This window comes from Hemiscyllium ocellatum, chromosome 12 (genome assembly GCF_020745735.1).
Source record: "Hemiscyllium ocellatum isolate sHemOce1 chromosome 12, sHemOce1.pat.X.cur, whole genome shotgun sequence".
Taxonomy (NCBI): domain Eukaryota; kingdom Metazoa; phylum Chordata; class Chondrichthyes; order Orectolobiformes; family Hemiscylliidae; genus Hemiscyllium; species Hemiscyllium ocellatum.
Genome location: NC_083412.1, coordinates 43,044,597 through 43,057,325, shown reverse-complemented (window position 1 = coordinate 43,057,325; position 12,729 = coordinate 43,044,597). Strand labels below are relative to the sequence as shown.

General features: G+C 39.4%; 1 protein-coding gene across 1 annotated transcript in view; it reads left to right on the top strand.

Moving 5' to 3' along the window:
• LOC132820920 (organic solute transporter subunit alpha-like) overlaps positions 1-2,817 on the top strand; it is a 37,685-nt gene extending 34,868 nt beyond the window's left edge. The window contains exons 7-8 of the mRNA XM_060833277.1: positions 1,838-1,943; positions 2,639-2,817. Coding sequence (XP_060689260.1) covers positions 1,838-1,943; positions 2,639-2,817 — 285 coding nt within the window. The remainder of the gene's footprint in view (positions 1-1,837; positions 1,944-2,638) is intronic.
• Positions 2,818-12,729: the final 9,912 nt, after the last annotated feature.

Here is a 12,729-nt window from a genome sequence, read left to right as displayed (position 1 = left end):
CTTTATTTTGTTCATTCATGAATGTGGTCACTATTTGCTAGGCCAGCGTTTATTACATATCCCTAATTGCCCTCGAGATAATAATGCACTGCCTTCTTGAACTGCTCCAGTCCATTGGGTGTAGGTGCATATATACTGCTGTTAGGAAAGGTGTTCCAGGATTATGACCCAACAACAGTGAAAGATTGGCGATATATTTGCAAGAAAGGGTAGTTGTGACTTGCATGGGTTCTTGCAGGTTGTGGTGCTGCCCTGCAACTGAACTCTTTTGCTTTTAGTTGGTAGAGTTTGCAAGGTGCTGTCAAAGAACTTTGGTGAATTACTGAAGTGCACCTTGTAAATAGTACACATTGCTGCTATGCGCATTTGTCGTGGAGGGAGTGAATATTGTTGATGTCCCAGTCAAGCTTGGTGTTTTGACTTGCATGAGATCAAGCTCCTTGAGTCGTGTTGAAGTTGCAATCATCCAGACAAGTGAGGATATTCACTTACACTCCTGACTTGTGCTTTGTAGATGATGGACAGGATTTGCAGAGACAGAGAATAAGTTATTTGATGCAGGATCCCTAGTTTCAGATACACTCTTGTATCCATGGTATCTATATAGCTGATCTAGTTTCTAGTCAATGGTAATCCCCAGGAACTTGGTAGTGTGGGATTCGATGATGGTCATGTCATTGAACATGAAGAGGTGATAGTTAAGTTCTCTCTTGTTGGAGATGTATTTAATTATCATGAATTTACTTGCCGCTATCAGTCCAAACCTGGATGTTGTCCATGTCTTACTGCAAGCGAACATGGATAGTGCTGAACATTGTACAATCAGTAGTGAACATTCCCATAGCAGACGTTATGATCAAGGGAAGGTCATTGAAGCAGATGAAGACGATTCAATATCAGACACTACCCTGAGGAATTCTGGGGTTGAGAGGATTGACATCCAATAACTACACAATCTTTCTTTGTGCTAGGTATGATTTTAACCAGTAGAGAGTTCTCCCCTTGATTGTCATTGACTTCAATTTGCAAGAGCATTCTGATGCCCTACTCAGGTGAATGCTATCTTGATCTCAAGAGTTCTAAGGAAAGGTCACTAAACCCAAAATGTTAACTCTAATTTATGTCTCCTGATGCTTCCAGACCTGCTGAGTTTTTCCTGCCATTTCTGTTTTTGTTTTGTTGATATCAAAGGCAGTCACTTACACCTCGCCTCTGGAGTTCAGCTCTTTTGTCCATGTTTAAACCAAGGCTGTAATGAGGTCAGGAGCTGTGTGGCCCTTGCAGAATCCAACTGATTACCAGTGAGCAGATTATTTTCTCACGAGCCTTTGTGGACTTCATGAACTGAATGGCCTCCTTCGCAATAATTCTAACTTTGTATGAACTGTAATTTTCCTTGACTGGTATTTTCTATAATCATTTGCATTTTACATTTGCACATCTACACTTTTCACCCTACCAATTCATTTCTAGTCTTGTCTCATCAAATATTTTACTCCATCTTTTAAAAGTTTGGCAAAGTGTGTATAAGGATAAGTGTTAACTGATAGGTATATGCAATGTGGATCATTGAAGCAAATGACCAACATATATTTAAACAATGTCAGTCATGTGGTCTGTTTACATGATTGACACTTGTACCTTGGAGATAATTTGACAGGCCTGAAACTTATAACATTCAACCTGTGTTTGTCAAATCAATTCCTTAATCAGTTAATTAATTGTCTCATCACCTTGGGACATCAAATTGTCAACCTCAAGAAATTTGTTGAAATGCATGTCTAATTCTCAAGATGTTTGTCTTACTTGATGCTTTAATTTTGTATTATATATGCAGATTTCATTCATTCTCACTCAACTCCAAGCTGCCATTATCAACATAACAGCACTGTCAGGTGGCATTGCCTGTGCACCTCCACTTTCACCCACTGCCAGAGGAGGATGTATGTTTTTTAAAATAATATTTTGTTTGAAATGTACTATATATTTTAAATTGAAAAAATATTGTACTGTTTGTTTGGATTTAAATGTGAGAAATGTGCCTGCAAACCATTTTCAAAAAAGGTTTCTGATTGTCCACATCAGAATTATCTCTAGCCTTGTTACTCAGAGATCTATGACTTGCCACTCAGTCAAAGAATAGCTTTGATGATAGACTGAACAAATTCTATATGACAGACTTCCTTTACTATCTGGTTGAGGAAACAGCTTGTACTTACTACTTATCAAGGTAATTTAGGTGGTATCTTACTAACCCAGTGTATATCTATATTCCTTAGGGGTGCAATGTGCTTAGGAAAAAAATACATGCCTTACAAACAGAGTAATTTGGTTTCGCTTATGGTGCAGACCTGCTTAAAGTATACATGTAAAACATTAAATTGACTCTTCTTTTGTGCAAATAAAGGTTTGGTTACAGGTACAGAGCCTCTTTAGCCTTAATGTCAGATCAGAAATAGGATTGTCACACTATCTTATGCTGAAATCTGTGCTTGCTACTGATAGAGCAATTTGTGAGGTTCTGCTGAGAATTATTTATACTTCTGCACAAGTGGCCTAGGTAACCTGTGTCAAAATTAAATAAATCTTTTGACAGATTAGTCATTCAACTAGCTCATTATAGATCTATCTCTTCCAGATATGAACCAGCAGCTTCTCATTATGGAGATGTTCATTATCACTTTGTTATCACGAATCTACTATCGGAGAAAATACAATCAACAACAAATAGATGAATTGCAACCTCCAGTAAAAACACAAGAGAACCAAAACCTCTCAAATGGTACCAAAACAGAAGCTGAAACTATGAGAGTGTAAAATATCTTTTTCATGGAAAGGGTTGATGATCTGTCATTGACAGTTTCTCAGTCTTCATTTTGGCTTCTCAGACAACTCAAAAATTTGTTTAGATTCACAATTTTCATGACTTCAATGGGGAAAAAGTTTCCTGTTCCTGTATATAATGGATATCTGGACACAGTGAATGCAGAACAAATATGTGGAGGTAAACACATGCCATAAATAAATCCACTCTAGCAGTTTTTAAAAATTTTATTGATGGGATGCCCTTGAACTGCATGGTTTGGTAGGCAGTTCAAGGTCAACTATATTCCTTTGCATCTGGAGTCACACATAGGTCACAGAGCAGATAAGGATAACAGGTTTTCTTCCATAAAGGACACTAGTGAATTAGATGAGTCTTTATAACGATGGTTGCATGGCCACTACTAGGCTAGCTTTCAATTTCAGATGTGTTGAATTCAAATGTTATTATTTGCCATAGCGAGATTCAAACCAATATTCCTCTAACATGAGCCTGGAGTTTAGGATTACTAGAGCAGTGACATTACCACTATGTAACCACCTCCATTTCTGTATTTGCTGTACCCATTTTGACTATATCAGATATAGATCTGAAGTATAGTCTAGACTATTCACCAATTTCACACAATTTTAGAGAAACTCAATAAGAGCCAGAGTCTTTGTCTTTGCTTATGGTTTAGCTCTGATTGAAATGGCTATGTGAAGGGCTTTTACATCATCAAATGAAGATATAATCCAAGTAAAAATGCAAAAGGTAAATGTCACCTCAGCTACAACACGCGCTGTAATGACATCTGATGAATCTTCATCCACAAATGAAGGATTTTGGGTATTTAGCATCATGGTATCACTCACTGAATGTCACACCTGTATGCTACTGAATAAATCTGGAGGAAGTGTGGAGAGCAAATCCAACATTTTGGTGGCAATTTCTGGACCTAGAGTTATTTTGTTTTCATACCAAACTCCAAACAGAATAATGGCAGGCCAGAGACTACTTATTGCTTCTGGTTAGAATCTCACAGTGCTAAATGCAATCAATTTTGAGGAAGAAGGGAGGGATCAAAGATGTCATCAACTGAAGACCCTGAGGAACAAATAATACTTAAAGGAGGTCTCTCCTCAGTTTTTAATTAACTGTATTCTGGTCCACTCTTGCAGCTGCCTGGTAATATATCACTGAACAGTGGGGAAAGGGAAGAAGGAGGCAAATATGGTAGCTAACCTGAGCCTTGACACCTCCATTAGTAAATGCTGGTGTAGCATAGACTAGCAGTTCTAAGGAAAGGATATTTAATTTGGATCAATGAAGTTGAGATTGCCTTATTTCATCTCTTAATTGTGCCCATTTACTACAGCTATCACAATTAATCTGAACTTCATGTCGTTCCAGCTTTTGTTAAAATTGAAGGGCTCTTGTCAGAATAGTATCACAACTAGAGTCGAAAAGTGTGGCACTGGAAAAGCAAAGCAGGTCAAGCAGCATCCAAGGAGCAGGAGAGTTGACACTTCAGGCATAAGGTCTTCTTCATCCTGGTGAAGGATGCAGTCCTCACTTTCTCCTAGTGTCACAAATAGCCAGGAGGCCCAAGTTCAAGTCCAACCAGCTCTAGAGATGTCTATTAACATCTCTGAACAAATTAACTTAGAAAATATCTGATAATGAAGCCTATTCTGTGCTCTCGGGTGCAGTGGTACAGTCTCTACATCTCCGAGGCAAAGTGCCACTTGCTCCAAAGGTATGTAATAACAGGTTGATTCTAAAAATCCCAGTGCTGCCCAGTCTATTGTAACTAGTACATTGTTGCACACAACATTTTCTATGCTGGTCAAATCAATCTCTTTTTTTATAATCAATCTGTTCAGTTGGCAAACATTTACTTCCTCAAATAGCATGATATTAATTTCTGATTTTGTTCCTAGTCCTCGTTTGTGTACTTTGTTTTTACTTATGAAGTTTATTCACGTGTAATTAATGTGTAATGAGAGAGTTTACTTTTAAACCACAATGAACTTAATCAAAAACAGCATTTATAAATTACACAAGTTTCAGAAACCTACAAAACAGCACGTAGCAGAAAACAAGTTCTAAGAAATACTGCTTATACTTATGACCTGAAAATGCTGTAATTCTCATTTTCACTTTGAAACCATATTCTTTTCTCAATGGCAAATTGCAGCATACTGTGAGACGATTATTTGTATATTAAGCCTAGTTCAAAAGCAACTCTTTTCATGCATGAAGATTAATTTCTAGTAAGCGAAACGTGAATCTGAGGTACTGAAACAATTGCTGATATGCAAATAATCTATTTTGCAGAATTTATTTTTGGAAGAAGACATTATTAGATCTAACTATTTTCAACAAAATTAGCAGCATTTTGTAAAAAACAAACTATTGTTGAAATCTGGTGCACTAATTATATATTCCTTCACTGAATGATGTGTTCACAGGAGTTATCTGATAATGCCAAATCAAATAGATGAGGTATTAAAGTTCATACATTTGTATTATTAAGTTCTGTAATGAAGACATGCCAAATTAAAGTAAATAATATTGTCTGATTGTTATTCACTTTCATATACAGCAATAATGTGTGAACTTAGTGTCAAGTGAGCATATTTCATTCACTCTACAAAATTCAGATTAAAAAATTGAATACATATGCATGTGTTCCTTATGCATGTACTTATATAACTTTTACCTGACATTAGTTTTGTGCCTGTTAATAAGATCAAATAAATTTATTTTAAATTGTGGTCTAATAGTTAAAGGAAAAACAATACACTACCTTTTCACAGTTCCAGGAGTTATGATATATGGGAGTATCCCTAAAACAGTTATGCTCTATTGTTTTGCTATTATTGTAACATAGACAATTGTAATGAGCAGATTCCAGAAAAGGCCCCAGCTTGTTACAACCAGACCTCTAGGGGAGCACCCAACATTATCATGTTTCTAGATGGGATACATCAAATTGTCAAGCACCTTGATGAGGGTTGAAATGTTTCCTCATCTTTTTCACCCATGTATTCAGTTGATTGTAAAAGGGTTAATTTACAAAGGATCTTTCCCATGTGGATATGTTTCTGTCAGACCAAATGAATATATATTTTAAAAGGACCTATTTCAACCAGGTTTTCTTAAGTTAACAGAAGAGTGAGTGCACTAGTTGCTAAAATGTGAGCAATATACATACACAGATTAGAAATGAGAAGTGAGTCCAAACAAAAATGAAAGCTAATTGATATACAGGTCGGTCAGGAATACATGGTGTAATGTTGGCAGTTGAACAGTTAGGTTTGAGTTGTTTAGCTTTACAGGCTAGTTGAAATCCTTTCATCCTGTTTCTTTTTGACAGTGGCTGACGGGCAGCACTCAGAGCAAGAGAGCCCTTCCTTTGTTCTGTTTCCTCTTGATTGGTTTGCTGACTAGTTGACTTCTAACATTCAGAGCAAGGGAGTCCTCTATCTACATCAAAGAGGTGACCAGTAGGATGTCTCTTCAACTGTGATCTTCACATCACATTAAAGTTCAAACCCAGGCTAATATACACAAGGACCTACCCTCACTAGCAAAATATCTTCCACTAGCACATACAGACCAGGACTGAATTGGCTTTTTACCCCTGTTATTATGCTTGAAAGGGGAAGAAACAGATTGCTGCGCTTTTCTTTCATAACATTCGCAGTCTGAGTTAACCCCCAAGAGCTTACAGTTCAAGTTAGTAATGCATTTTCTCCCCTTTAATTCCATCCGCTGGAATTCCTTAACACTTCATCAGGAATGATATTTCATGGCCTTTCTCTCTCTCTCTCTCTCTCTCCAGAAAACACTAAATTCATATCCATTGACATTTTGGCTAAATCACTTACCTTTTTTTAAAAAACATTGAAACTAAAGTTGAATGCATCTATCGTTGACCTTGGGTGATGATCTGTTATCATGATAGAATACACCAGCTCAATTGTGCACAGCAAGGTCCCCCAAACTGCAAGAGATTTATGACTCGATAATTTGTTTCTGTCTTATTAGTTGAGGTATAAATATAGAACTGTTTCTTTCTTAATAAATAATTGTGCTATATTTTCTTTCATGCCCAATACAATTTGTTTGAGATTGAAGAGAAATGGAAAATTGATGGATTTTATCCTATTAAAAACATGGGGAGGAACAATTAGAACACAACAGAGGTCAGGGAAGGTTAAAGGAAAGGAAAATTAGAAATCACAAAGCATAGAGCCAGAAGAGGCTAAATATCGGAATGGAGGATAAAGGATCAAGAGCTCTGTCCATCATTTGATATCCAGCCCCCACAGTGTCTGTATCCTTTTCATGTTTTAGCTTTCAGTCAGAGTTAACATCTATTCTACTAACAATACCTCTTGATGCCCACTCTGGATCTTTGCCAGGATTCCAAAATTTTGGGTTGAGACTGCATGTGGGATTGTGAGCTGAAATTTTGGGGTTGTAAGCTATGAGCTCAAGTTTCACCCTCTTCTCCCTGCACTCTCACATCTTCTTTCTGCCACTCATTAACCTCTTAAGTATTCTCCCCCAACCGTCAGACTTCTCAGTTTTCACCAACAGTGAGAATTTTCAAGCCTTGCAATGGGATCATAGTTCAATAAAGTTTGGCAAGCACTGTCCATGATTTTTCACTTTTCTTCAACCATTACCCGGAATTATTGATTATGCCTCTTATTTCATTCCTATCTTAGTATCATAGAGATGCACAGCATGGAAACAGACTCTTTGGTCCATGCTGACAAGATATCAAAACAATCTAGTCCCACCTACCAGCACCCGGCCCATATCCCTCCAAACCCATCTTATTCATATACCCATCCAGATGCCTTTTAAATGTTGCAATTGTATTAGCCTCCACCATTTCCTCTAGCAGCTCATTCCATATACGTACCACCCTCTGCATGAACAAGTTGCCCCTCAGGTCTCTTTTATATCTTTCCCCTCTCACCCTTAATCTATGCCCCCTAGTTCTGGACTCACCCACCATAGGGAAAAGACTTTGTCTATTTATCCTATCCATGCCCCCTCATGATTTTATAAACCTCTATAAGGTCACCCCTCAGCCTCTGATGCTCTAGCCTATTCACCTTCTCCCTATAGCTCAAATCCTCCAACCCTGGCAACATCCTTGTAAATTTTTTCTGAACATTTTCAAGTTTTACAACATCTTTCTGATAAGAAGGAGACCAGAACTGTACAGCCGCAACATGACCTCCCAATTCCTGTACTCTATACTCTGACCAATAAAGGAAAGCATACCAAATGCCTTCTTCACTATCCTATCTACCTGTGACTCCACTTTCAAGGAGCTATGAACCTGCACTCCAAGGTCTCTGTTCAGCAACACTCCCTAGGAACTTATCATTAAGTGTAGAAGTCCTGCTAAGATTTGATTTCCCAAAATGCAGCACATCACATTTATCTAAATTAAATTCCATCTGCCACTTCTTAGCCCATTGGCCCATCTGATCAAGATCCCATTGGAATCTGAAGTAACCTTCTTCACTGGCCACTTCACTTCCAATTTTGGTGTCATCTGCAAACTTACTAACTATACCTCTTATGATTAGATTAGATTCTTTACAGTGTGGAAACAGGCCCTTTGGCCCAACAAGTCCACACCGACCCTCCAAAGAGAAACCCATCCAAACCCATTCCCCTACCCTATATTAACTCCTGACTCATGCACCTAACACTGTGGGCAATTTAGCATGGCCAATTCACCTGATCTGCACATCTTTGGATTGTGGGAGGAAACCGGAGCACCCAGAGGAAACCCACGCGGACACAGGGAGAAATTGCAAATTTCACACAGACAGGTGGGAATCGAACCCAAGACCCCAGTGCTTTGAGGCAGCAGTGCTAACCACTGAGCCACTGTGCCGCCCACGTCCAAATCATTTATGTAAATGATGAAAAGTAGTGGACCCAGCACTGATCCTTGTGGCACTCCATTGGTCACAAGCCTCCAGTCTGAAAAACAACCGTTCACCACCACCTTCTGTCTTCTACCTTTGAGCCAGTCCTGGATCCAAATGGCTAGTTCTCACTGAATTCAATGAGACCTAACATTGCTAACCAGTCTCCCATGGGGAACCTTGTCAAATGCCTTACTGAAGTCCATATAGATCACATCTACCACTCTGCCCTCATCAATCCTCTTTGTTACATCTACAAAAAACTCAATCAAGTTTGTGAGACATGACTTCCCATGCACAAAGCCATGTTGCCTATCCCTAATCAGTCCTTGCCTTTCCAAATACATGTACATCCTACTCCTCAGGACTCCCTCCAATAACTAGCCCACCACCGACATCAGCCTCACTGGTCGATAGTTCCCTGGCTTGTCCTTACCACCTTTTTAAAACAGAGGCACCATGTTAGCTAACCTCCAGTCTTCCGGCACCTCACCTGTGACTATCGGTGATACAAATATCTCAGTAAGAGGCCAGCAATCACTTCCTTAGCTTCCCACAGAGTTGTAGGGTACACCTGATCAGGATCTGGTGTTCATCCACTTTTATGCGTTTCAAGACATCCAGCACTTCCTCCAATGTAATTTGGACATGTTTCAAGATATCACCATTTATTTCCCTACATTCTGTATCTTCCATGTCCTTTTCCACAGTAAATTCTGATTCAAAATACCTGTTTAGTATCTCTCCCATTTTCTGCGACTCCACACAAAGGCTGCCTTGCTGATCTTTGAGGGGCCTATTCTCTCCTTAGTTACCCTTTTGTCCTTAATGTGTTTATAAAAACCCTTTGGATTCTCCTTAACTCTATTTGCCAAAGCTATCTCATGTCTCCTTTTTGCCCTCCAATTTCTCTCTTAAGTGTACTCCTGCTGCCTCTATGCTGTTGGGACGGACCCGTAGGGTCTCGTCTCCACGTGTTCTTTGGAAGGAGAGATCACACCGGCTAGAGTGTGGAGCAAAAACACCGTTTATTACAGAATCAAGACTGGCAAACTATACAACGAATTCAAGAGCATGCAATTCGTTGGAGAAGGCGTTCTGTCTTCCTCTTCGGACCCGGTGCAGTTATACTTCGCGCTTCTTCGAGTTCCCGGTCAGGTTCCCCTCGTTCGGTTCTCTCATTGGTCGGTTCACCTGTCTGTGAAGGGATTAGTGTCTCTATTGGTTGCCCCGAGATACCTGTCCAGCTCCTGCTGTGCTGAACAATGGGTAGTCATCCTGGGTTCAGCAGTTTCCGATCTTGTAATTCAAAAGTTTATTGTTTGGAAGGGTTTCCTCATTGCTATGCGTCTGGCTGTCTGGGCGTTCACAATAGTTCTCCATAGTTGAATATACAGGTATTATCATTTAACACCAGACCCGATGGAGTTTGACGTCAGCGGAGGCATTAACAAGTACTTTATTATTAAGTGTAGTATCGGTGCGATTTACACTATCCGATAGTTACCGGTTTCCTTTATTAACAATGAGACTGTAACAGGATGATCTGAAACTGACGGACATGTTCTAATCCCCAAGGAATGTGGCCTCAGGCAGACAGTCCTGCAGTGGCTGGGTTTACTTTACATGGCTGTGTTTCAGCTGTTACCTGACAATGTCTGCTTTAATAATGGTGCTCCCCTCCCTAGCCCCAATGTAGGTACCCCGATAGCAGATTATCCCCAACAATGCTCTTCTAAAGATTCACTCAATCTATTCTGTCTACACCTGACATATGCTTCCTTTGTTTCCTTAATCAAACCCTCAATTTGTTTAGTAATCCAGCATTCCCTACACCTACCTCAGCCTTTCCTTTCACCCTAACAGGAATATACTGTCTCTGGACTCTCATTATCTCATTTCTGAAAGCTTCCCATTTTCCAGCCATCCCTTTACCTGTGAACATGTGTCTCCAATTAGCTTTTGAAAGTTCTTGCCTAAAACCATCAAAATTGGCCTTTCTTCAATTTAGAACTTCAACCTTTAGATCTGGTCTATCCTTTTCCATCACTATTTTAAAAGTAATCGAATTATGGTCGCTGGCCCCAAAGAGCTCTCCCACTGACACCTCAGTCACCTGCCCTGCCTTATTTCCCAAGAGTAGGTCTTCTCTAGTAGGTACATCCACAAACTGAATCAAAAAATTTTCTTGTACACACTTAACAAATTCCTCTCCATCTAAACCCTTCACACTATGGCAGTCCCAGTCCGTGTTTAGAAAGTTAAAATCCCCGACCAAAATCACCCTATTATTCTTACAGATAACTGAGATCTCCTTACAAATTTGTTTCTCAGTTTCCCTCTGACTATTTGGGGGTCTATAATGCAATCCCAATAAGGTGATCATCCCTTTCTTATTTCTCAGTTCAACCCAAATAACTTCTCTGGATGTATTTCTGGGAATATCTTCCCACAGTACAGCTGCAATGCTATCCCTTATCAAAAACAGCACTCCCACTCCTCTCTTGCCTCCCTTTTTGTCCTTCCTGTAACATTTGTATACTAGAACATTAAGCTGCCAGTCCTGTCCCTGAGCCATGTTTCTGTAATTGCTATCTTGTCTGCTCACTTGGATAATGATACCTCTAGTTTTATACACAATTCATTGATATTCATTGTGAATGAATATGGTCCCACAATTGGATGATAATGGACATTGCCAGACACTTTCACCCATTTAGTCTCTGTTTTCTCCCTTCTAAGCATCTTTTAATCCAATTTCTAACACTTAATTGTAATTCTGATTATGTTGTGTTCTCCTGTGTGGTACCTGGAACATGGAACATAAAACTATACAACACAAGAACAGGCCATTTGGCCCTTTGTGTCTCTGCTGACTATAATGCCATTCTAAACTAATCCCATCTGCCTGCACATGGTCTGTATCCTTCTATTCTCTGCCTGTTCATGTGTCTCATGAATGTGTCTTAAAGCTTGCTATTATATTTGCTTCTATCACCTCCCCTGAGAGCATGTTTCAGGCACCTATCATCCTCTGTATAAAAAAAACTCGCCTCACACATCTCCTTTAAACCTTTCCCCTTTCACTTTAAACTATGCCCCATAGTATTTGACAGTTCCACCCAGGGAAAAAGCTCTGACTACCCACTCTATCCATGGCTCTCATAATTTTATAGACTTCCATCACATCACTCCTCAGCCTCTTACAGTCTGGCAAAAACATTCCAAGTTTGTCCAAACTCTCTTTGTAGTTAATAGACCCCAATCCAGGCAACATTGTGTAAATCCCTTTTGCACCCTCTACAAGGCCTAGATACCCTTCCAATGGTGTTGCACAAAAACTGCACACAATATTCCAAATGCAGTGTGACGAAGGTCTTATACAACTGCAAAATGATTTGCCAACCTTTACACCAATGCCCCAACCAATGAAGGCAAGCATGCCATATGCCCTCTTTACCACCTTATCCATTTGTGTTGCTACTTTCAGGGAGATAGGGATTGCACCCCAAGATCCCTCTCTATATCAGTGTTTCTAAGGGTCCTGCTATTTACTGTATACTTGCTATTTACTGTATGCTTGGTTTAACGTTCCAAAATACATCACCTCATACTTGTCTGAATTGAACTTCATCTGCCACTTCTCTGCCCAACTTTCCAACTGACCTATATCTTGCTGTACCCTTTGACACTATATCCTTTCCTCACTACCCTCAACACCATCAATTTTTGCTTTGCAAACTTTCTAATCATATTATCTACATTTTCTTTTAAGTCATTTGTATAACTTCTAAATAAGAGTTCCTAGCACTGTTCCTTATGGAACACCACTGGTCACAGACATCTTGTCAGAAAAACTCTCCACATCAACCTTTGTCTTCTATGATAAATCTAATTGTGTATCCAACTTATCAACTCACTATCAATCCCTTGTGACTTAATCTTCTGCATCAGCTG